At 42.6% G+C, this 22304-nt stretch overlaps 1 protein-coding gene across 1 annotated transcript; it reads right to left on the reverse strand.

Annotated features, from left to right (window-relative positions):
- Nucleotides 1-903: 903 nt before the first annotated feature.
- On the reverse strand, nucleotides 904-22281 carry ddx61 (DEAD (Asp-Glu-Ala-Asp) box helicase 61). The gene is made up of 13 exons (XM_083661362.1): nucleotides 22143-22281; nucleotides 20162-21082; nucleotides 18416-18479; nucleotides 17883-17987; nucleotides 14285-14414; nucleotides 12698-12844; nucleotides 12195-12289; nucleotides 11143-11265; nucleotides 10814-10942; nucleotides 9706-9886; nucleotides 7648-7749; nucleotides 4636-4854; nucleotides 904-2940 (listed from the first exon to the last, which is right to left on the reverse strand). Exons 2-12 carry the CDS (start codon nucleotides 20338-20340, stop codon nucleotides 4643-4645), a joined length of 1467 nt encoding a protein of 488 aa, XP_083517488.1. The 5' UTR covers nucleotides 20341-21082; nucleotides 22143-22281; the 3' UTR covers nucleotides 904-2940; nucleotides 4636-4642.
- Between the last annotated feature and the right edge of the window lie 23 nt (nucleotides 22282-22304).

A 22304-nucleotide genomic window follows, 5' to 3' on the forward strand; every position in this document is an offset into this window, starting at 1 on the left:
GTTTTCAGTTGCATTTCCTCTTCCCAGATCAGCCAAATTCAAACTTTCTGTTTCATAGTCGTTACTTGCCTAGGCTACTGGCATCAATGTTAAAATGTACAAGGTTCATACAATTTCATGAGTGTTACAAACTGGCTGCAGTACCAAGTGGTGTATAATGGATTAAAATACTCATTAGGGTTGAATGACAGTAATTCCAACAACAAAAACATTTAAGAACCCACTCTGCAAAAACATACATCATACAGACAAAGAGACAAAAATTGAGATTCAGTTGGACTTTATTTCATTCGTTTGAGGCGCTGGCACACAGAAAATAAACTTGGCATCTCTCTCCTTAACAAAACATCTGGTGTCATGATGACAAACACAATGGAGGTCACTGCTTTCTCCACATTTTCAGAGCTGGGACAATATGGTCTTGACAAGGTGGTCTGGATTTGACAAGGTTTCAAGCCCAATTACAAAACACTTAAAAAAAATGCTATGGCTATGAAATACTGTCGATGGTGGTGGTTCTCCCTTTCACATTTTAATGTCAACATAAGCATCCCCATGACTGTAATAAAAAAAGTGACATTTCTTGGGCCTAAGCGTCGCCTTCACGTATACTAGGGAGCCAAGATCCAGCATCAACGATGGTACTCCAGAGCCCGACATGAAGAAAAGACGGGGCTCTTCTTAAGAAGAGCAGAAACACTGAGCCCTTCTCTGCTGGTGCTGAGGCTGAGCCAAAGAGTCAATCATACAGCTTCAGCGAGACCACTAATTAAAAAGAAACCAAAAAGTGAATGGTTAGGGGGGCGAACAACAGCGCCCTCTCTGACGGACTGTCATTCAGTCGACTGACATGGGCATGCCATGGACATTTTGAGAAATCAAAAGATTTCTTGCCGACAGCCCGCTGACAGCCAAGAGAAAGGATTGCAAAGTCCTTGTCTGTGATGCCCAGGGTATACCTGTACACCCCTGGTCATCACAGACGAGGAGAAGGGGGCGAGAACCTGAAGCAGTCCCTGCCCCAGGTCTGGCTGTGAAGGAGCTGAAGTAGGACCTTTGGTTTGTACAGATAATTGTAATAAAATTGGAAAACAAGAGGGGCGCAGGGGGGACGAGTGATCCCTCAAATTTTAAGATATAGGTCTATTAAGTAATAATGTGCTGAGGCTTTACCATAGCTCTACCAACAACACAGCTGCAGCTGGTCAAATGTAACATGTTACAAGACAAAGGAAAAACAGTAATTCCTTTCAGAGCGCAACTACACTTCAAAAAATCTGAAAAGCAATTGCTGCAATTCCTCATAATAACCACTTATCGTTGGTAATGACCATCTTGTGAGTGCTCCTGCTTACTTCTCAAGCCCAACATTAACGGTACTTTTTTCTCTCTCAGAAGACAAGAGTTGGGATTGGGACCTGGGAATAAAATAAAATAAATCACAAGACAGCTAAGTGGATGGTTGTTGGATTAAGGCACGTTGGAGTGTAGAAGATACTGAATGATGGAACAAGTTGACTGGTTTCACTACAATGACATTTTGGGAGTCTTGGCATCAAAAAGTAGTTGCCATGTCGATTAAGGACCCTCAGCCTGTCAGGTTCACATAAAATCATTGATCATCTAAAGACCTGAGAAGATGCTGCCTGGTGCTATAGTTTTGAAGGGATCAATGAAATACAACAATTAGCTAATAAACCGACTAAGGGCCTGTGTCCACCTAGCGTCTTTTTTCAGTTGTTTCCAATGGGGGGAGAGCGTATGCGAGCGCACACGGACGTCTAGAGAAAGTGCGCTGCACCCAGCGTCTATTTTCAGAGCGCTCCGGCGTTTTTGTGCGCCGGCTCCCAGCGCTTCCAGCTGAGAATAATTTAACTTTTCAGGAAGACGCTGTGTCGGGTGCTCCTTTTCTGGCAACTAATCATATGGAGAAACTATCGCAACAGAGACAGAATGGCTCAATTGTGGGAGCAGATTGGCTAGACACTTAATATTTCTGGTGAGTGTTGTGCTTACTGCTTTTAATAGCGTAGCCTACCTGTGTTGTTAGCGTGCTAGCAGTCAGCTATCAAGCTCCTACCGCACTGAACTAACGTTGCTTCCTTGTATATTGTGCGCTGGGATCAGCGCTCCCCAGCGCACTCCCAGCGTTTAACAGTCGGAAAAAGACGCTAGGTGGACACAGGCCCTAACCCTCGTTAGGAAGTCTGTGCTTTGACAAAATGAACCACGTAGTGTCACTGACATTACACGCTCCTCTTTAGCAGATTTGTGCAGTAAACACTTGACCATTAAAAAAGCATCAAGTTCATTGTCAACATTGTTCTGTGACACTGCAGCATCATGGCAGCCTTCTTTTCTTTCAGACAGCCTTCAGAGAAAAAGTGGTCATTTTGGTTTGTGGAGCCTTCTATATTCTATCTTTAATTCTCTGGCTTATTCTTCAGCTTTGGTTTTCTCTTTAGCCATCTTGCTCAAAGGCGTGCCTGCATGAGGTGAACATGACCGGAGGAAAGAACCTCATCTGCAACAGCATGGACGTGACCTTGGGCCGAATCATTCAAATCCATCTTTTGATTTCACATTTCTCTTAGATCAAACGACAATAAAATAAAAAAAAAGTTAATGAGAATTTCCCTCCAGTGTAGTTAGAGGCTAAGGGTAAAGACAGACTTCTGCAATTGAGCCTAAGTCACAGATTACAGTGATATCACTGGCAGTGTGGCAAGAAGGCCAGACTGACTTAACAGTTGGCAGTTTGTGTGCTGTAAACTATGCAGAGATAGAACCGACCCACTGTTGTAAACTAAAACTGGAAATAAAAATGAATTTAAAAAAATGGACCATTTTGATGGCAAAGTGGAGGAGAGAAATCTTCACTTGGGAATCTTGTCTTGATGTGTAGCCCACGTGTGATGAATGCCAAGCGCCCCGTTTCTCCTGAAAAACAGAAGTGGAGTTAGGAATTCTGAAGACAACCACGTGAATGACTCATTGCTCAAGCAACCCTTCAGTCGAGACAGCTGGCTGTGTGCGCTGCACCCAAATCCATGTCGGCTGCTGTTCTACAACCTGAGGAAGACGACACTTATCCTTTCACCTAAATACAACTAAATACACTTTCTGATAATGGTTTAAATATGGATTATGACCTAAGGCTGTTTCTTTGAATAATTACTGTATTGCTGCGTAAATCGAGAGAACTAGGCCAACCTTGTTGCCTAAATATGTACCTAGTTTGGTACCATATTCAATTTTTTAACCTTTATTTACTTTAATTGTGAAATGTTTTTCCTAAACAGATTATTGGATTGTGTGTTTCTTGAAAATGGAAATCTGTACCCAATTGAATCTGTATATATGTCTTAAACCCTGTAATTGTCTCACCTGCAACTGATTTGAGAAGGTGTGCCCTATAAAAAGGGTCACACCTCCTGATGTTGTACTGCACCCTGACGGAGGCACTTTCGCCGAAACATGTTGGTGTCATTTATTAAACACAGCAGAGGAGATTTTTGAGTGTGCGACTTCCTTTCTTTATGTTACTTTGAATTTTCGTTAGTCTGCACCTTTTCAAACTTTTTGGGTGTGCGCCACTCTACATTAAGGTTATCATACCGTCAAAATCTCATCGCAGCACATGCCTAATCCTAAATATGCCCAGAAAACATTTGATCGCCCGACCGACACGCCAAACAACTGTCCCGAATCCAAATCTGTACTAGGACTTAAACAATTAAGTTAAAATTTACTCTTTTATTCTTTTATCTAATCCGCTGCCGATTTGTATTTTTATTGATTTTTATGGTTTTATTGTTTATTTTATTGTTCCCTTACTAAAGGGATTGGATGATTTAAACATACTGTGCAATAGGGCTGTGAAATCTTGTGCCTTAGCCGACACTCTTCCTGTGTTTTAGTGCAATGCTGTGACTGTGACCGTGTCTGTTCTGTGTTACACCGATGTTGGTACAAGTACTTTTGCCCAAGACAAATTTCCTCCTGGGACAATAAAGTTCATCGCTCATCTCATCTCAAAATGTAAATGTATGGTCAAAGTTAAGCTTAAGTGTTTAACACTTCTGGGTACGTCACTTCATCCTACCCCTCGTTTTGAACAATCTTAAAACAGAAACAAGACGTCGCTGTTTGTTATCCAAAACCTTATGCCAGGGATACTCAACTTGCTTTGCCCGGGGGCCACTTTCGTGAAATGATAGAAGGCCAGGGGCCAGTTAATAAACAATCAATATACATTTTTATTGTAGGTTTTTGGGGTGTCAGCCGAAGTTTAGTCAGACAATGTTGCACACCGGATAGTTAGTTAGGTTAAGTACATACATAAGTGCCTGGGTAGCGAGCAGATGGCGGTATTTGACAATTTAGCAGCTAAATCATAGATTATTGAAAGATCTTCCATATTCCAGACTGAAATGCTATAACAGAAGTGGAGTATTGGCCAGAATGACATGAACATTTGGACACTTATTCAGCGGGTATCTTACATGTTGTGTTCAGGTGCACTGTAATTTTTTTTTTTTTTTTGCAATTCCATCAGGGGCCACACAGGGGGCGCAAGTTGAGTATCACTGCCTTATGCTCTCCCACCTCATCTGTGAGAAGAGAAGAACTGACCATTGAATCAGGCTGCTCCCAGTTCCTTGTGTTTGACCCCTGCTTCGATGGCGTCGTCGTCTGGATCCACAGAGTGAAACTCGGCCACGTACAGGCTCTTGTCAATGCTGCCTGGAATGGGCTTAATGTCAGTAACCAGCTGGTCCTCGATGCCCTTCAGATTGAAGCGGTCCTCTGAAGTGATCAGGTTGATGGCCAGTCCCAGGTGACCAAAACGCCCTGAGGAGGAAACAGAAAGAAAGGCCTCGTTATAAAGTGTAGATTAAATGTGCCAGATTTTGAGTGGTAGCTGTAACACAAGCAGACTGTGTTTGCATCAGTGTTGTAGTAGTCTCTTAGAACAGACGAGTTGGCTTCCGCAATTTTCAAATGCTTCCGCCATACCGTCTGTACTTCGTGGGGGAGAATCATGCACCAACCGGAATGGGAAGCAGAGTCCAAAGTCCATTAGCCCAATCAGAATTTTTTTTCGTGGACACGCGTGTCGTGATTGGTCGGATTTTGTCGAACTTCCTTCCAGTCTGAAGGTTTTTTTCCCAACTTCCTTGTGCGTGTTCTGGGGGTGTAACGTACAGACTGTTTAGCTGCATTCGCCGGATGTAGATGATACAGTCTGTTTTAAGAGACTAGTGTTGTAGTACTTGAGTCCAGGACTCTGACTCGAGGTGGAGCACTGATGACTTGGACTCAAGCGTCCATGCATTGGGACTCGGAAGTTGCAGACAAGGACTCGAGACTTGCTAATTGATAAATACCGTTTTTTGTTTTGTTAGTTTTTGTAAGAACGTTCCTGCTTGGTTAGGCGGACCTCTCCACTGTGGTGCATGCACACACACACCCGAGCAATTAAAGTCCAGCTGAATACAAAAATGTGTTGTTTTTTTCATTTTAGTTCAAATACCTGGGTATTTCAGTGCACCTATTTATTAATGTATGCACACACAAAAAAATCACAAAAATCTAATTTCTTTAGTTTTTCACACTTTTTCACATCAAAAGTTGATTTTTCAAGATTTCACTCATAACGGCAATCTACAGTTTGCTGACGTCACATTGCACTATCAAATTTCTACCCCATTTCAACCAATCATCATATCACGACATGGCAGCTGTCAATCAATCTTTATTTCAGGAGAATTTTCTCCTCCAAATGAAGGAGAAACTGGCGCATAGTGTCTAACCTGGCAGAATTTCTAGCCCATAAACTAACTAATAACTTGGCCAATTCTATGTAACATACAAAATAAAGCAAACGGTAATGTCTAAGAATGGAAAGAAATGTTAAGTGGCTCGTTAAAATCGCATTCCAGGATAACATTAGTTAACATAGTTAAGACCGAATTCAGACCCCGGCCCCTCTGAGATTCCAGGCCAACAGGCTGCACTCTCCGCTCTGCTCCACACAAAAAGGCAGCTGGCTGCCTGCGGCTCTCTTGCGTAGCGCCACAACATGCTGCGGAATCCCACTTTGGGGGATTTGGGGGCGGAACACGCCAGGATTGGCCAAAGCCAAATCCAGTCCCTAGAATAGTCCAATCAAATCATCGACTTGCTACTATGGCCCGCCTCTCAACCTGTCATCTCAGACATGTTTTGTTTTTCAGTCTGAAACTTGACTCCGACCCACACGCCACTTGGGCTCCGTTGAGTTCATTTCATCTTTAACTCATTCATCGGCAAAGACGTCTTTAACGTGTTATCAGGAATAGCCCTCCACGCCAAAGACGTGTTTGACGTGTTTTTGTTTTTATTAGTGCAGCGCGTAGTTCAAAGACTTCCCCAGCCTGTGACATGGTATCAGGTCCCTGGCCTCAAAGACAAAGCCGACAACACCGACAACACCGACAACACGTGAACAAACACATACCGCAGCTGTTGTTTTGAAATGGAAGAGGAGGAGAAAACGGAGAAACGCTGCCTGTTGCATAGAGGAGAAACGCCATTGAAACACCCCTCGGCGCGCTGCGCTGGTCGCCTTGCTGCAGGGCGAACCTGGATTGAGTTGTTCGCGGTAGTCAAACCAACATGATCGATCCGGTTCCAGCGCCTGGTCCCAACGCCAAGCCGACCCCGTTCCTGTGTCGCAGCATTCGTCCCAGCCCGAACGAGAGGAGGAAAACGATGCAGAGGCAGAGGAGGCTAGACGCTGATCTCAGACCAGTTTGGTGTTCCCCTCCTATGCTAATTTGCGGGGCGATCAATAGTGTTCCCTGGGAAGGAGGTGCGATCCAGCAGCAGCTGTGGACAGAACTCTCTCTCTCTGTGTGTGTGTGTGTGTGTCTGTCTGTCCGTCTGTCTGTGTGTCTGTCTGCACACTCACTCACACTGAGTAAACTGTATTGTTGAATGTAAAAAAAGCACTTCATGTATATATATATATATATATATATATATATATATATATTTTGTCATTTGTGTCATAACGAATAATATTTACATGTCTGATGTCAATACAGTTCAAAATAAAAGAATTGAGAGCGAGTTCTGCCTGAGATTGTGTCCTTTACAAAAAATGGCCTTTTCTCCTGTTTCTCTTCTCAGAGAGACCTTTTTGGTGAAAACAGGGTGTATATAAATGGCTATAAGTAGAGTACAGAACATGCTAAAAGCTCACTTTTTTTCCCCTGGTGAACCCAGAGACATACATCTTCATTTTGAGGTATTGCAAATCACTTTGGTGCTAATAGATAATTTACTGTGGGTCTTGAAAGATGACCAACAATTATGAAAATCTTTGGCCTGTGCTAAATATTGGCAGTCCTAAACTGGCCATGAATGAGTTAAGCATCAGACAGGAAGTGAGCGGGCTGAGCGCTGATATTCGCAAGAAGATTCAACTGACTTTTCCTGTGACTATTTGACTGTTTGTCCTCTTCTTCCTGTGTGTGTGAAGGGGAATTCCAAGCCTGCAGACTGAACTTTGATCAGAAATCACCTCAGGTAACGGGGACTGGACCTTGAGATATAGTGACTTGACGACAACACTGGTTTGCATTAGGGGATCTTCCTCACCTGATCTGCCGATGCGGTGCAAGTAGGTCTCTGCGCTTTTGGGGAAGTCAAAGTTGATGACCACATTCACCGCCTGGATGTCAATACCCCTCGTGAATAAGTCTGAGAGAAAACAAAGCACATAAACAAGTTCACCAAATAGCCAAGCATTCATAATCACTCAAGAGTATTAATGGCCGGGGGGCAGGGGAGGGCAAAGTCAGGACACTCACTCACTCACTCACTCACTTACTCAGGGAAGCGAGGGGAACGTAGCTAGTGATAGGAAGGTGGAAGTTTGGATTTGAGGGGTGGGTAGGGGGAGTGGCTAGGGGCTGTAGCTAGGGATAGGAAGGGTGGTAGGGGCACTCCAAACAGGGCAGGCTAAAAAATATTACATTAGTTATCAAAAGGAGATCACATAGAATAACCTAAATGTGTGCGCCAGAAACAAATAAATGCCTTCAGACATACAGTACCTTTTTATGTACCCCCCCCCCCCCCCCCCCCCGCCGATTTTTTTATCCCATTTTTATCCCCCATTAGTGCTAATTTAATTTATTTATCCTGGTTGCTGCTCCACCCTCTGCCGATCTGGGGAGAGCCGAAACTGGCTCCATGCTTCCTCCGAGACATGGGCAGTTAGCCAGCCGCTTCTTTTCACCTGACAGGGGAAGCTTCACCGGTAGGACATAGCACGTGGGAGGACCACGCTATTCCAACCAGTTCCCCTCCCTCTGAACAGGCGCCCTTAACGACCAGAGGAGGAACCACATTAGCAACCAGGATATTGCATGTTTTGGTGAAGGGGTTCCTGAAGGAAACCCCCGGGAGGCACGGGGAGAACATGCAAACTCCACACAGAAAGGCCCTTTTTGACGACCCCACCCGGGCGGTGGGCACTCGAGGACATGCGGATGGGCACGCATTCCTTCAGCGCTCACAGCGTCCCAGGTGGGAATCGAACCCAGGACCTTCGAGCTGTGAGGCGACGGCGCTTACCACTGCACCACCGTACCCCCCTTTTTATGTATTCTGAAATCAAACGGCATCATCAGGCTACCTTGGCTAAATTATTGAGTGCTTATTATATCTGGGATCCAATAACAATCACAATCCCATAGGCATCTAGTAGGAATTGAGCAAAACTAGTGTCCTCTAGAGAGAGAGTGGCGTCAGCGGATGACCAAAATGCGAGACTCATTAGCCAATGAACAGCCAGGAATGGGTCTCGCGCTACTTTTGCATGCTAAAATAAAGCCGATAATGTACAATTTGATTCACTTCAAGGGATGAAAAACCCTTTCAAAGTACAACACTGTCTATTTTGCTGCAACTCGAGAGTGCTGCTTTTTTTACTCAAGAGTTCCACTTTCTACTTCCTGGAAAAAAACTGGTCCATTGGAGTGAATGGAGATGTCGGAACTCTTCTATTATACGGCTCTGAGCAAAACTAAGCAAGTAAACTTGGTGGGGAGGGGGGGGGGGGGGGGTTGTCTGAGGGCCGAGGGGAGGCCCGCAGGCTCAGACTTTGAAAACCCCTGTGGTCGAGAGTTGGGATTCGAGGGGTGGGTTAAGGGGAGTGGGTGGTGGGGGGCGTGTTGCCATAAAGCTGAATGGCCACACCACTTCCCCATGAGCTTAAAGGAACACTCTGCCCATTTTCAACCAGCTTTGTATCATTAGAACATCAGTAGTATATCAGACAACTGTAAACTGTTTTGAAGTCTGTCATTTAATGTCAGTTATTGAGTGTTAAAGTGTGGACCATACTAACTCAAATTAATAACTCATTAACTCAAATCAACTCTCAATAACTGTCAAACATTCTGTCATTCATCTAGTTTGACAGTTATTGAGAGCTGATTTGAGTTAATGAGTTATTAATTTGAGTTAGTGTGGACCAGTGATGTCACTGGTCCACACTCAATAACCGTCAAATTAAATGACGGACTTCAAAACAGTTTACAGTTTTCTGATATACTACTGATGTTCTAATGATACAAAGCTGGTTGAAAATGGGCAGAGTGTTCCTTTAAAGGTCTGCGCTTGTTAAACATCCCGATGCCCTTCACCCACCTGTGCAGACCAGGTTTCTGCACAAGCCATTCCTGAAGTCGTGGAACACGCGGTTCCTGTACTCCTGCATCATCTTTGCGTGGATGTAGAAGCACGAGTAGCCCAGCTGGGTGATCTTCTTCGCCAGGAGCTCAACCCTCTGAGTGGAATTACAGAAGATGATCGACTGGTTGATCTGAAGCTGTAAGAAGAGAAATAAGACATGCCATCAGGCAGGTCATTGAAGCATACAAAGAATATCACGTGCCCTAGAGTAGGGCTGCACGATATGAGGAAAAGCTGCGATGTGCGATAACACCGTTCAATATTGCGATGACGATATGACCTGCGATAAATACAAAAAATGCTATAAACAAAAATATTAATGGGTAGGGGTGCTCCGATCCGGCTAAGCCACGATCCGATCCGATTCCTGGGGTCACGATCCGATTCCAGAAGCGATTCTCGATTCCAGAATCTAGAATCGATTCTCAATTATGTAGTTTTATATTGCAATAACACACAAAGGTAAATCTAAGACAAAAAATGACAAATGTATTAATGCTGAACTTCAAATTCAACTTCTGAAGTATTACAGTGAGGGCCTAAATTCATTTTGCAATATGAGTGTGTTAATTTAAGCTATGTATCAGTAAGTGGCACGGGATTCTCAAAGCCTGTCATACGAACAAAAATGCACTCTTGAAGCTAAAAAAAATCCAAAACCAACAAGTTAATTATTTACATTTTTACTTCAATGTAGAACAGTCATTTCCTAGACATGAGATTACTTTTAGCCTTTTAGTCATAACGATTATTGAAAGATATTCCATATTCCAGACTGAAATGTTATAACAGAAGTGGAGTATTGGCCAGAATGACATGAACATTTGGACACTTATTCAGCGGGTATCTTGCATGTTGCGTTCAGGTGCACTGTAAAAAATAAAAAAATAAAAAAAATTGCGATAACACGTGACTTTTGCGATGTGTTCATCGCGCATTTTCATATCGCGATGACGATGAAAATACGATTAATCGTGCAGCCCTACCCTAGAGTAGACCCTCTGTGTCTCCAACATCCCATGTGGGTCAACACAAGCTGCATCTGTACAGCTGCTGCACTCACCCTGGAGAAGAGAGTGTTGAGGCAGTGGACCTTCTGTCTCTCAGTCACGTATGCATAGTACTGAGTGATGCCCTTCAGGGTCAGCTCCTCCATCAAGTTGATCTCATACGGTTTCTGCAGGTGCTTTGACTGGACAGACACATACAATGCTTTCATAAGAGTGCTCTAATGAGGAACACTGACAAATTTAATCTGTTCAGAAAATCATTCAAGACATTTCATTTAGGGGATATTTTTCCCCTTAAAAAAACATTTGCAACATCTCAGATAAAACTGACAAGATCAAAATGCACATCTTCCAGAGTATCAACATTGTTGTGTGTTCTCACCATGAATTTTTGCACGCTGATTGGGAAGGTGGCAGAGTAAAGCAGGATCTGACGGCCTTTGGGCAAGAAACTGATAATATCTTCAATCAGGACTACAAAGTCCTGGGACAGCAGTTTGTCTGCCTGAATATAAGGATAAGATGACGAGATACAGGGTGTCAAAAGTGGCAGGCTGTTGAGTAACCTTAAAGTCGAGCTGAACCCAAGAATGACTTTTCTTTTCTTTTAGTTCAAATACCTGGGTATGCAGTGCACCTATTTAATAATGTATGCAAAACAAATCACAACAATCTAATTTCTTTAGTTTTTCGCATCAAAAGTTCGTTTTTCAAGATTTCATTGATAACAGTAATTTACAGTTTGCTGACGTCACCCAGTACTATCAAATTTCTGCCCCATTTCAACCAATCATATCACGACATGCAGCTGTCAATCAAATCTTAATTTCTGGATAATTTTCTCTTCCAAATGAAGTAGAAAATTGAGCCTAGTGCCTGTCATCTGGCAGAGTTTCTATCCCATAAACTAACTACTAACTTGGCCAATTGTTAGAAACATGAACAAAAAACAAAAACTATAATCTCTAAGAATGCAAAGAAATGTAACTGGCTCGTTAAAACGCGCATTCCAGGGATATCGTCTCGTTACAGCAGAGATAATGGCACGCGCATCCGAGAGCTTGGTTGTCAGGGGTTGCACTTCGGAGATTCCAGGCCGACGTGCTGCACTCTCCGCTCGGCAACACGAAGGCAGCTGGCTGCCTGCGGCTCGCTGAGCTCCACTCAGCCACTACCCTCCCGTCAAAAGGCTCTTCCCGAGGGGAGCGCCACAACACACTGAATCCCACTCGATTTGGAGGCGGAACACGCCAGGATTGTCAAATAAAATCATCGACATGATACTATGACCCGCCTCTCAACCTGTCATCTTAGACAAACTATGTTTTCAGTCTGAAAGGGACTCATTATGCACGTGACGAACAGGTTCAGCTTGACTTTAATGTTTAAATGAAGTAGTTACTGAGAAGAAGTGATTTGTCAGGCCACGCTCACCTCGTCCATCACCATCATTTGGGTTCTATCCACCTTGGCCACACCCTTCTTGATCAGGTCAAGGATCCTGCCTGGTGTGGCTATCACCACATGCACTGAGAGAAGGACACATTAGATCAACTTGCATAGAGGAGACTTGTGCAATATTCTTCCACAACATGTTTAGAAGACACCTCCTGGACATAGTTCAAACTGAGGTCAACAGAATTGCATGTCATTCAGCCAGAGTAGTGCGGTCATATCAAAAATTTAACTTGAGTATAAATACCAGAAAAAAGTGCACAATGAGCAATAGAATTGCGTCATAAACAACATATTTCTAAAATTCATTCAAATATAACAATCATAATTTGTATAATCTGAAGACTGGTTCTGCTGCTACTCCAGAACCACCAAGTACAGTATTAGCAAATACTAAGTATGTTTGCAAATACTGAGCTGCATATAAATGGTCCTTCCTTCCCATCTCATTCCATATTTAGTGGCATAAAGAAAATAACTACCTATCTCATCCAGGCGCATGATGTCGTCCCTCAGGTTGGTTCCTCCGGTGGTGGCCATGACCTTCACCCCTCCCAGGTGCTTGCTGACCTGGATGCTGATCTGGCTCACCTGCAGGGCCAACTCTCTCGTGGGCACCATTACTATGGCTGGTATGAGAAACAAGACATAGGAAGAATTGAGAATGCAATGGAGCTGGTGTGACAGCAAAACCGCTTACATGAAAAATAAAATGTTATATTCACAGACCAAAAGACACATTCAGGTCTATCATCTGGCCCGACAATAACATTTGACTTGTGTTGTGAGGTTGTGAGCCATTAGTTCAGATGCAAACAATTCCGATAACATTCAAAATAAACTCAATGGCCTCATTCACCAGGTTATCACATTATGTACAGCCAGATCTTGGCTTTACTGGTTAAGTCAAACCAGATCAAAAGACAGATTCTGCATCGTTTATCCTCCATTCGTGGTATGGGCCTCTGCTGTACACTTAAACCTGAACTAGTTTTGCATAAGACCTGCAGCTCTCTCCTCCTTTTACCGACTTTCTCACTAATCACATGGCTGTTTACATACTTCTCTGATAGGCTACTTACTTAGCTTAGGCAGCCGTTAGCAATCATGGCTGCTCTCTCTCAGTAAGAGGTTATGTTTATGTGTTAACATTATTATGCATAATAACACTATATATTTTCAGTAGTGGGAGGAGTCTCCCGCTAGCGTTGATGTCCAGTGTGATGGCAGAGAAACATGTATTTGTTTATTTGCTGCCTTGCGTGTAACGTTAGACGAGGCACACACACACTTTTTCTAAATAATCGCACCCTTTTGTGGTTACGTAATCGCACATGCTGACATCGCGATTGTGATTCGATTGATCGTGCAGCACTGATACGGGTGAGAGGAAAAATATGTATTTTGGATTTTAGGGTGAGCTGTCCCTTTAAGCCAGTGCTGACCATTTTGGGGCCCGCGGGCCGTTTGTTTTGACCCGCCACGGATTTGGGGGATTTTTTTTTTTTTTTTTTTTTTCCAGAATGCAACTCGGGCAAGTTATCAGATATCTGCACTGATTGCAAAGGGTGGACGAGTTTTTTCATGTGGTGACTTTGTGAAACAGTGTCTGAATGTGGCTGCGGATACTGTGTTCACTCCTGAGATTGCATCCCTGCAAATTGTCATGGCAAATTGTTTACAAAAGATGGACAATAAAGCTGATTTTCAAAGTACCTTGAGGATTTTTCAAGTTGTGAATTACAGTAAGTCAAATTTCTCTCTTGATTACAAAGGTGGAAAATACAACTGTTTTTAACTGGGTGTTTACTGATTAAATGTTTAAGCTCCCCACAAATGCAGATGTTTTTTTTTAAATATATATAACCAATTGCAAATTATTACAATTACCAAACAGATAAAAAGTAGATTATTATATTGAAATGTTATTTTAGATTTAGAATGTTAATTTTCTATAAAACACAATACATTTTAATGTAATTCGACAACGTTTATTTTTGGCCCTCGGCCCTTCATGGGAAAGAGTTTGAGCACCCCTGAAAAGCAAAAGCAGAGGGAACTCATCTCACCCTGGATATGGTCCTTCTTCAGGTCGATCCTCTCTAGGAGAGGGATGAGGTAGGCTCCACTTTTCCCCGTGCCGTTCTTGGCCCGGGCCAAAATGTCTCTGCCCGACAAGGCAATTGGGATGCTCTCCTCCTGTTGGCACACAGACAAGCCCAATCAGTACAGTGAGCAGAGGTCACAGACAAGTTCAATCAATACAGTGAGCAGAGGTCACAGACAAGCCCAATCAGTACAGTGAGCAGAGGTCACAGACAAGCCCAATCAGTACAGTGAGCAGTAGGGGTGCAACGATCACATTTTTTGCCACCGATGGGAAATATCTGCCCAACGACCGATCACCGATTACCCATCACCGACATATAAACTCCTCAAAAGTTTGGAAACGTTATTTTAGGTCGATTATTTCTCGCCTTTAATAATACCAATTGGCATTGTATTTTATATCGTTGGAAAGCCTGATTAGTGATAGGGCTTTTATTTTTTTCATATAAAAAATATCGGCAATCAGCCGAAATATCGGCAATCAGCCGATCGCATATTTGAGGTCAAAATCGGCCGACACAGATTGCTTGCCGATCGATCTGTGCACCCCTAGCGAGTAGGGATGGGCATCGAATTTCGAATTTTCGAATAATCGTTGTTATTATCAAGGTCGACTTTTATTATTGAAATTCGAAATTCGAATTTTTTTTTTTTTTTTTGAGTGAAATGTTGCATTGTCTCCCCTGATTCTAAGTACCGGTATAGTCAAATCGCTATAAGCATTTTAAGCAAGGTTTATGGAAAAATGAATGGCGGATGAAATCCCATGAAGAGGGAGAGGGGGTGACTTTGGCACCCCTTTGGCACTCAGACCTGAGCCTACTAAATATTTAATGAAACACAACCACTCATGATTGTCAAAACTGTTTTTTATTTTCGAAAATGTCAATGTAAAAAAAATTAAAAATGTAAAAAAAAAAAATTTTTTTTTTTTTTTTTACATTTTTTTATTTATTTTCGAAATTCGAATTAAATTCGAATTTGGCCAGCGAATTTCGAATAGTGTTTTTGCTAGAAATGCCCATCCCTACTAGCGAGCAGAGGTCACTGGATTATTTGAAAACCACCCATCAACCATGAAGTGCTACACGGGAAAAAAATATATCCCTGCCTGTCCCTTTGCAATCCAGAAAGGTATTTTCTATGCTCATAGTCTGAAACAATTAAAATGAGCGAGTAGCGACCACAAAGAAACGTCCAATTCTCCAGCATCTCATTAAGGCCAGGTACATGCACCTCCCTAACAATGCTAACTGTGTGTAGGGCACCTAGGGTCACTTTGAATTTCCTCCTGCATGTAGACCAGGGTTCTTCACCCAAGCCCTACAGGGGGCCACGTGTATGCCTGTTTGTCTGTACCAGATGATGAAGGTGAAAGTGTGCCATCAGTGAAATCACATGGTGTAGCTTTATACTGTACTCCCGAGATATTCTCGTACAGTAAAGCGGCGCCACACAGCGTTAGAATCCTCAATAGGTGGACAAGGCTGTTCAAAAAGCTCTCCTACCCGCATCCGACCTCCGATTGCAGATCCGAAGATATGATCGTCCGGCTCGTGAAGTCAGTAATTTAGCCGGAACACCGGCGCTGTTAAAATGATACTGCTTGCGTGAAACAACCGTTTAGAAGCAGTCTTTGCACAGCCTGTGCCGTATTGAGGACAGGAGAAGTGCCGACAGGAACCTTGGGAGTTTGAGTATTTCATGACATGTTTTACTTCTCAGGTGCGCTGGATTTGCGTTGATCACTGACAGCCGCCGTCTCCGTGTGACTGCATGTGTTGTTTGTTCGCCGCGTGCAAGCGGTGCACCATGATAGTGAGATCAAACACACCCTGATGTAAATTCAGTGCAGGTGTTACAGGTGCCCGGGTTGGGCACCAGGGTAACAGTTAAGTTGTCTGTATTAAACAGTAGAAAGGAGGAGAGACAGGAGACGTTATGTATCGTTTCTTCAGGCAGGCTTTCCTCTGTTTTATTAAACAGCATGTTTTCATTTAACTCTGGTTTTCTCTTATTTCTTATTTTCTTCAAAAATCATCTTAAACAACCATACAATACAAAATACCATATTCTCATATTTTCATGTTCACATATTTCCATATTCTGAATTAGTAATCTCTAGTTACTATGAATCTACAATGTATCACTACTAAAAGTGCATCAGTTTCACCCAAGAGCTGGTGTAAGGTCATTGTGGTACTGTAACCCACATTTAGCAATTACCCTGTTTAGGCATAGAAGTAATCAAACATCTGATGTATAACTGAAAGCCTACTGGTACGAAACAAAACTACACAGCTAAATTAACATTATATTCACATTACATTATCACCTTTAAACCTTACATTTCCCAAATGCATGTAGAACTCAAACATAACAATTTCAGTCAAAATACAAGGTGTCAAGGAGTCTTCCATTTTAGTCTTTCCTTAAAATAAAGTGTCAGAGAGCTGTAGAGTGACAATGTAACACACTGGCGGCACGAACGCCATTTTAGCACGGCCGACCCGCACGCACGCCAAGACCAGTGCGCCCGGACATGTTGAATGAGGAAATACCCCACGTTTACTAAGTCACCAAACATGCATTTCTAACATCCAACTCAACAACAAACGTCATGCTCATGAAGTCAGACATATTATCTTTACATTCTGTGCATTGTATAGCGACAACACCACCACTAACCTGTATTAAACAGTAGAAAGGAGGAGAGACAGGAGACGTTATGTATCGTTTCTTCAGGCAGGCTTTCCTCTGAAGGACGGAAGCCGGCTTGCACTACAACTAGCGCTCCCGAAACGGAATCTCCCCCTGCTGGCGTAACTCGGAAGTATACTTGACAGGCATAGAGCACACTATGAAATTTGGTTCACCCAAACAAAATATCTATAGGTTCAAACGCAAAATGTGACCATAATACATCACTAAATCTAAACACAAATTGTGACCATACTTTGTGTGTGTCACACAGGCTGTGCAAAGACTGCTTCTAAACGGTTGTTTCACGCAAGCAGTATCATTTTAACAGCGCCGGTGTTCCGGCTAAATTACTGGCTTCACTGGGCGGACGATCATATCTTCGGATCTGCAATCGGAGGTCGGATACGGGTAGGAGAGCTTTTTGAACAGCCTTGTCCACCTATTGAGGATTCTAACGATGTGTGGCGCCGACTGCTGTACAGTAAGTACAGTAAGTGGCGTCACGTTATGGGGCTAGGTGTAGTCTTGGGTTGGAATGAAAACCTGCATTAACTTAGTCCTCCTTTGCACGTAGTATTAAACCCCCCTGCTTCTAGGTGATAAGGTTGATCTCCACCGATAGCAAAGACAACATGGAGCAGATTAGAGATACTGGCTGAGGAGGGTCGCAAACCAATTATGTTCATTTTATACAACACCTCATCTCCAAATTATAAAGATTATTGGCAAGAAATATCACAGAACATAATTCTATCCAACCGTTTTACAATTAATTATCACCAGGAGCTGAGCATATAGTATATAATTCTGGAACATTAAGAGAAAGGAGGTCTGAGCTCTATTGGCGATATTTACCTGGATAGGGGAGGGCTTCTCCCATCCCATTTCAAAGATTCCCATCAGCAGTTCCCGCTTCAGGCAGTAGTCCTCAAACTCATTCCCCTTGGTTGACGTCACATCCTGGGAGATGCAGAGCAGAAAGAAATCTCATGAGGCAGAAGTATCAAAAAGCAGTGTGACTTACGAAGAACGGATCCAAAAAAGTATCGTCCTCAATTGATCAGGCATGTGACTGGCGAGTGGCAACTGGCAAGGGACTAAAAAAAGCAGGAAAATATACAGAGCACGGCACTCAAACGAGCCTACTGACGCACAAGCGTGACTGGGGTACGTGTGGGGTTGGGCATGTTGAGCTCAAGCTGAACACAATACAAACATCCCAGTGCCTACTTTGAAAATATCTTCACACACTTCAGCCTATATAGATGTCTCCAGACAAATCCTCTCCGTTTCACTCGGGCAGCTGTCCCACACATAGCCCCCCCCACCCCCCCAACACACAGAGAAAATCACACCCTGGATTGATATTGATAATATAGTTAACTTACCGAGGTTCTCATTCTAGTGTCTCTTGGGGGCAGATGCAGGCACTTCTTCCAGTCATCACCAAATCTGGTTAGAGGAGTTTGCATTGTCAAGACTACACTTAACACCCAAACACACACCTAAGAGCAGTGTTGGGGGGTAACGCGTTACTGTAATCACATTACTTTTGTCGGTAACGAGTATAAGGCACTACTGCCCCTAAGTGCAGTAATCACATTGCAGTTACTAATCAAACACTTAACTCGTTACTTGCGTACTAGCAAGATAAGTATAGAGAGAAAAGATCTACGTTTTAATAGCAGATCCTGTGCCCCCTCAGACGGGTCACTTAATTGCACACCAGAACATTTCAACTTTGTATTAGCATGCAGAACAGCACTATTAGTCGACACATAACTTTGCAGATAACCAACATCATGCATATAGAACAAGAAATCATTTTAACCTCCAAAACACATTGACAAACAATTGAAAACATTGACAAAAAAATCTACAAACAAAACACACTACCCCAGGGCAAGCTGGGAACTCCGTTACAATTAAATCCGGCTAAAAAGTGTTAGATACAAATAATATTTATTTTAACACAACATGCAATTCTGGAATATTTGAATATTGGACAAAATAAAATGAAATGTATACCCTAAGAGAAACACACATACAGCGATGGGGTCTATAAATACCCCTCGCAAATACGTGTTCTAGTGAAGTGGGCGCAGTGGCGGAAAATGGAAGAAGCAGCAGCACCTCCACCTGCCTCACCGTCTTCTACAACAACTTTTGAGGGGTGGAGATATGCACATTACTTTGAATTTGTTGCGCAGAAGGACAAGAATGTGACACTGCAAACTTTGCCCTGGACAGAAGCAGCTAGCTACCGCTGTGAACACAACATGATCAAACCTCTCAAAGCATCTGCAGAGGCAAGATGCTAACACAAAGCTGGTTGTGAGAGACCCGCAGAGCCAAGCTGAGTCGCCTGCTTTGACCCCAAGCAAGCAGCAAAAGCTTGCTTTTCACCAGGTAACATCAAAATCAGAGATGGACAGGCTTGTTGCCTCCTCGTACATGGTAGAGGAAATGTTGCCAGTTTCAACAGTAGAATCGCCATTTTTCAGAAACATATTGAGCAAAATAACGCAAAAGTAATGTAACGAGTAGTGTAACAAATTCCTTTTCCAGGGAGTAATGAAGTAAAGTAAGGCATTACTTTTTTGAGTGTAATGTGTAATACATTACTTTTTTGAGTAACAGACCTCAACTCTGCCTAAGCCATATTATTAAAAAGGAAGAATAGTATAGGAAGAATAGTAAAATATGTCTCTCAATCAAAATGGAAATCATAATCAAAGAGTTTGAATTAGTCAGGCAGAAGTTCAGAACTGCCAGACCCAGCTTGGATGCCAATTTGACACGGCCCCTTTTCAGTACAATGCAATGTCAATGGATATTTGGATCCGAGACGAGACATGGACCTGGCATCTTGAAACCAAACGGAGCTTATTTGAGTGGAACCATCTTAAAGGGTCAACGATCCAGTGTCAACTGACACCATTGGGCCTGACAAATCCAGCTCTGGAACCAATACAAACATTACACCTAATATGATCACCATACCGTTCCCAAAGGGTAAAGTCAGACATATTTTGCTAGTGAAAATGGGCAACATTACCCTGTAAGTGAAAGGGTCAGGGGAGTCAGGGTCAAGGGTCAAGGGTCAGGGGGAATTTGTGGAAACAGTATCTTACTTGATGCCCCCACTGGTCTGGGGGATGCTGCTTCCTTTCTGGTGGGCACCGAGTTGCTGGGCAGCTGCATGGGGTCCTGATTGTAGGCCAGCTGGCTTGGGCTGTCCTCTGAGCTGCCCGTTTGCTGGCTTGTTCAATCCCATCATGGATGTTGGGTTTGCTGTTCTTGCTGTAGCCATGGCTTCAACAGCTCAACTGTTATTCACTCACAGTGGTGTAAAGATTTGTTTTGACTTTCTTCTTTTTACGTTTTGTTACTCCACTTCACTCGGCTCTTAATGCCCTCTTGTGTAAAAAATATCTCTAAAATGTGAAAAACTAAAAAACTTTGCTTTTAGTTTTCCTATTTAAAGAATGTAATGTGTATACAACCCTACGTTCAGACCTCTTGAAAAGAAGAGCCCAACGTATGAATTCTGTCTATTTACAAGACAACTCTCCAAAAAGGGAGAAATTAACATTCATATGATTAAATAGATCATATATCTGTCCAAAACAAACTTTTTTTTCTTGTAAATTGTCTCTCAAAAGTAGTCTTATCCTTGCTGTAGTATTGATCTTACTGGATTTTCTTCTTTGTATTTTCTCCAAGTATCTTGGCTTTTGAAAGTCCAAGTGCTATATATATATATTTTACATTCAAATTGACTAGTAGCAAAATATGGTCCGCTGAGCCAAGTCACATTGATTATGATTCCTATGATCTTTATCACTGTAGAGTCTCTCAACTTGTTTGCTGATGCTCAATACTGGCTCAAAGGAAAATCACTCCGAGGGTCTTTTCTGTTACATTGACAGTCTTTTTAAATCTCTTAGCTGTCTTGTTCCAGTCCCAGTGTCTTCCACGGTAACGCCAGAAGTTGAGATGGCAGTCTGCACCTGCTATGGGAATCTGTTTTTCCAACGTAAAATCCAGGTTACCTGCCAGGCAATGAACAGAAACAGGCCATTTATTTTTGAACACTTATTTACAGGTGAATAGAAAATTCAGAGAAAATAAAAAATGTGAAATGTCACAATACTTTTGAGCAAATACCTTGATATATATATATATATATATATATATATATATATATATATATTGTAGGGATGACTATTGGTGCTTTCACAAGATATTTACACAATGAGATTTTCGATAAGCATCAGTAATGTGGACATCATGACTACGTGGGTTTATTATTACCAGGCCAAAACGACTTCGTTGATTTGTTTTAGTAAGATTGTTAGCGTTAGTTTGGTGCCAGCAACCGAACTGATTTTAACCATAAATAAATTGCGCACTGGTGGGGGCGCTATCAAGAACTGTCCGTCAACAACAAACTTTGGCTGATAGTTACGCTTTGTTGTGAACCGTTTGAGGCTGTTGTTGAGCCTGTTTGGGTTGCTGCCTCGGATCGTTAGCCAAATAGCGAGCTAAAAACAAGCATCATGCTATCGCTACAACAGGCAGTGTTTGAATGTTGGATTGGCTGATCATTTGATATTAACCGCAATACTATCTTCCTAAACAGCACGGCAAGGAAAGCAGGCAATCGAATGTATGTCTTTTGTCTGTCCTTTTAGGAGCCACTTTGCTGTTGCTAGTGTTAGCTAAACTAGATTAGCTTGCGAGGCTGACAGACAGCAGCGTCCAACTTCTTGCCTGGAAACGTGGCTACTAGTTTAGCTGGCAAAGCGAACTCGTAAGCTCTTATAACGAGATCGCGCTCGGTCACCTAAACGCTCAGCCAGCTAGTCAGTTAAAACGGTTTAAACTGGTGATCGAGAAACACTGCGTAGTGCGCACAGAAGTATTTATCTTCGGATATCCACAAACATCGCACCTGTTACTTTTCTAACGAAATTCCGATCAAAAAATATTGACAAGCTAACGTTCGCTTAGCATGTACCTGCTAACATGCTAACGGCAACGTTAGCTAGCTGGTTAACTAATACACTAGAGAATTGTGACTTTATAACCAGTCGGAGGGAATACTGTTACCTTCAGTATACTTCATCCGACGTTTTCACCGCTGCGACGTTACTGATAGTTTCTCAAAGCTGTTTGAATTATGTTGTTTTAGGTAAATATACACTCGCTCTTTCTAGAAATCCGACGAGTTGCCACTCTTGTCTTTTGTCTCTTCTTTCAGAACATTGACAA

This window comes from Poromitra crassiceps, assembly GCF_964638095.1.
Source record: "Poromitra crassiceps genome assembly, chromosome: 26".
Lineage (NCBI taxonomy): Eukaryota > Metazoa > Chordata > Actinopteri > Beryciformes > Melamphaidae > Poromitra > Poromitra crassiceps.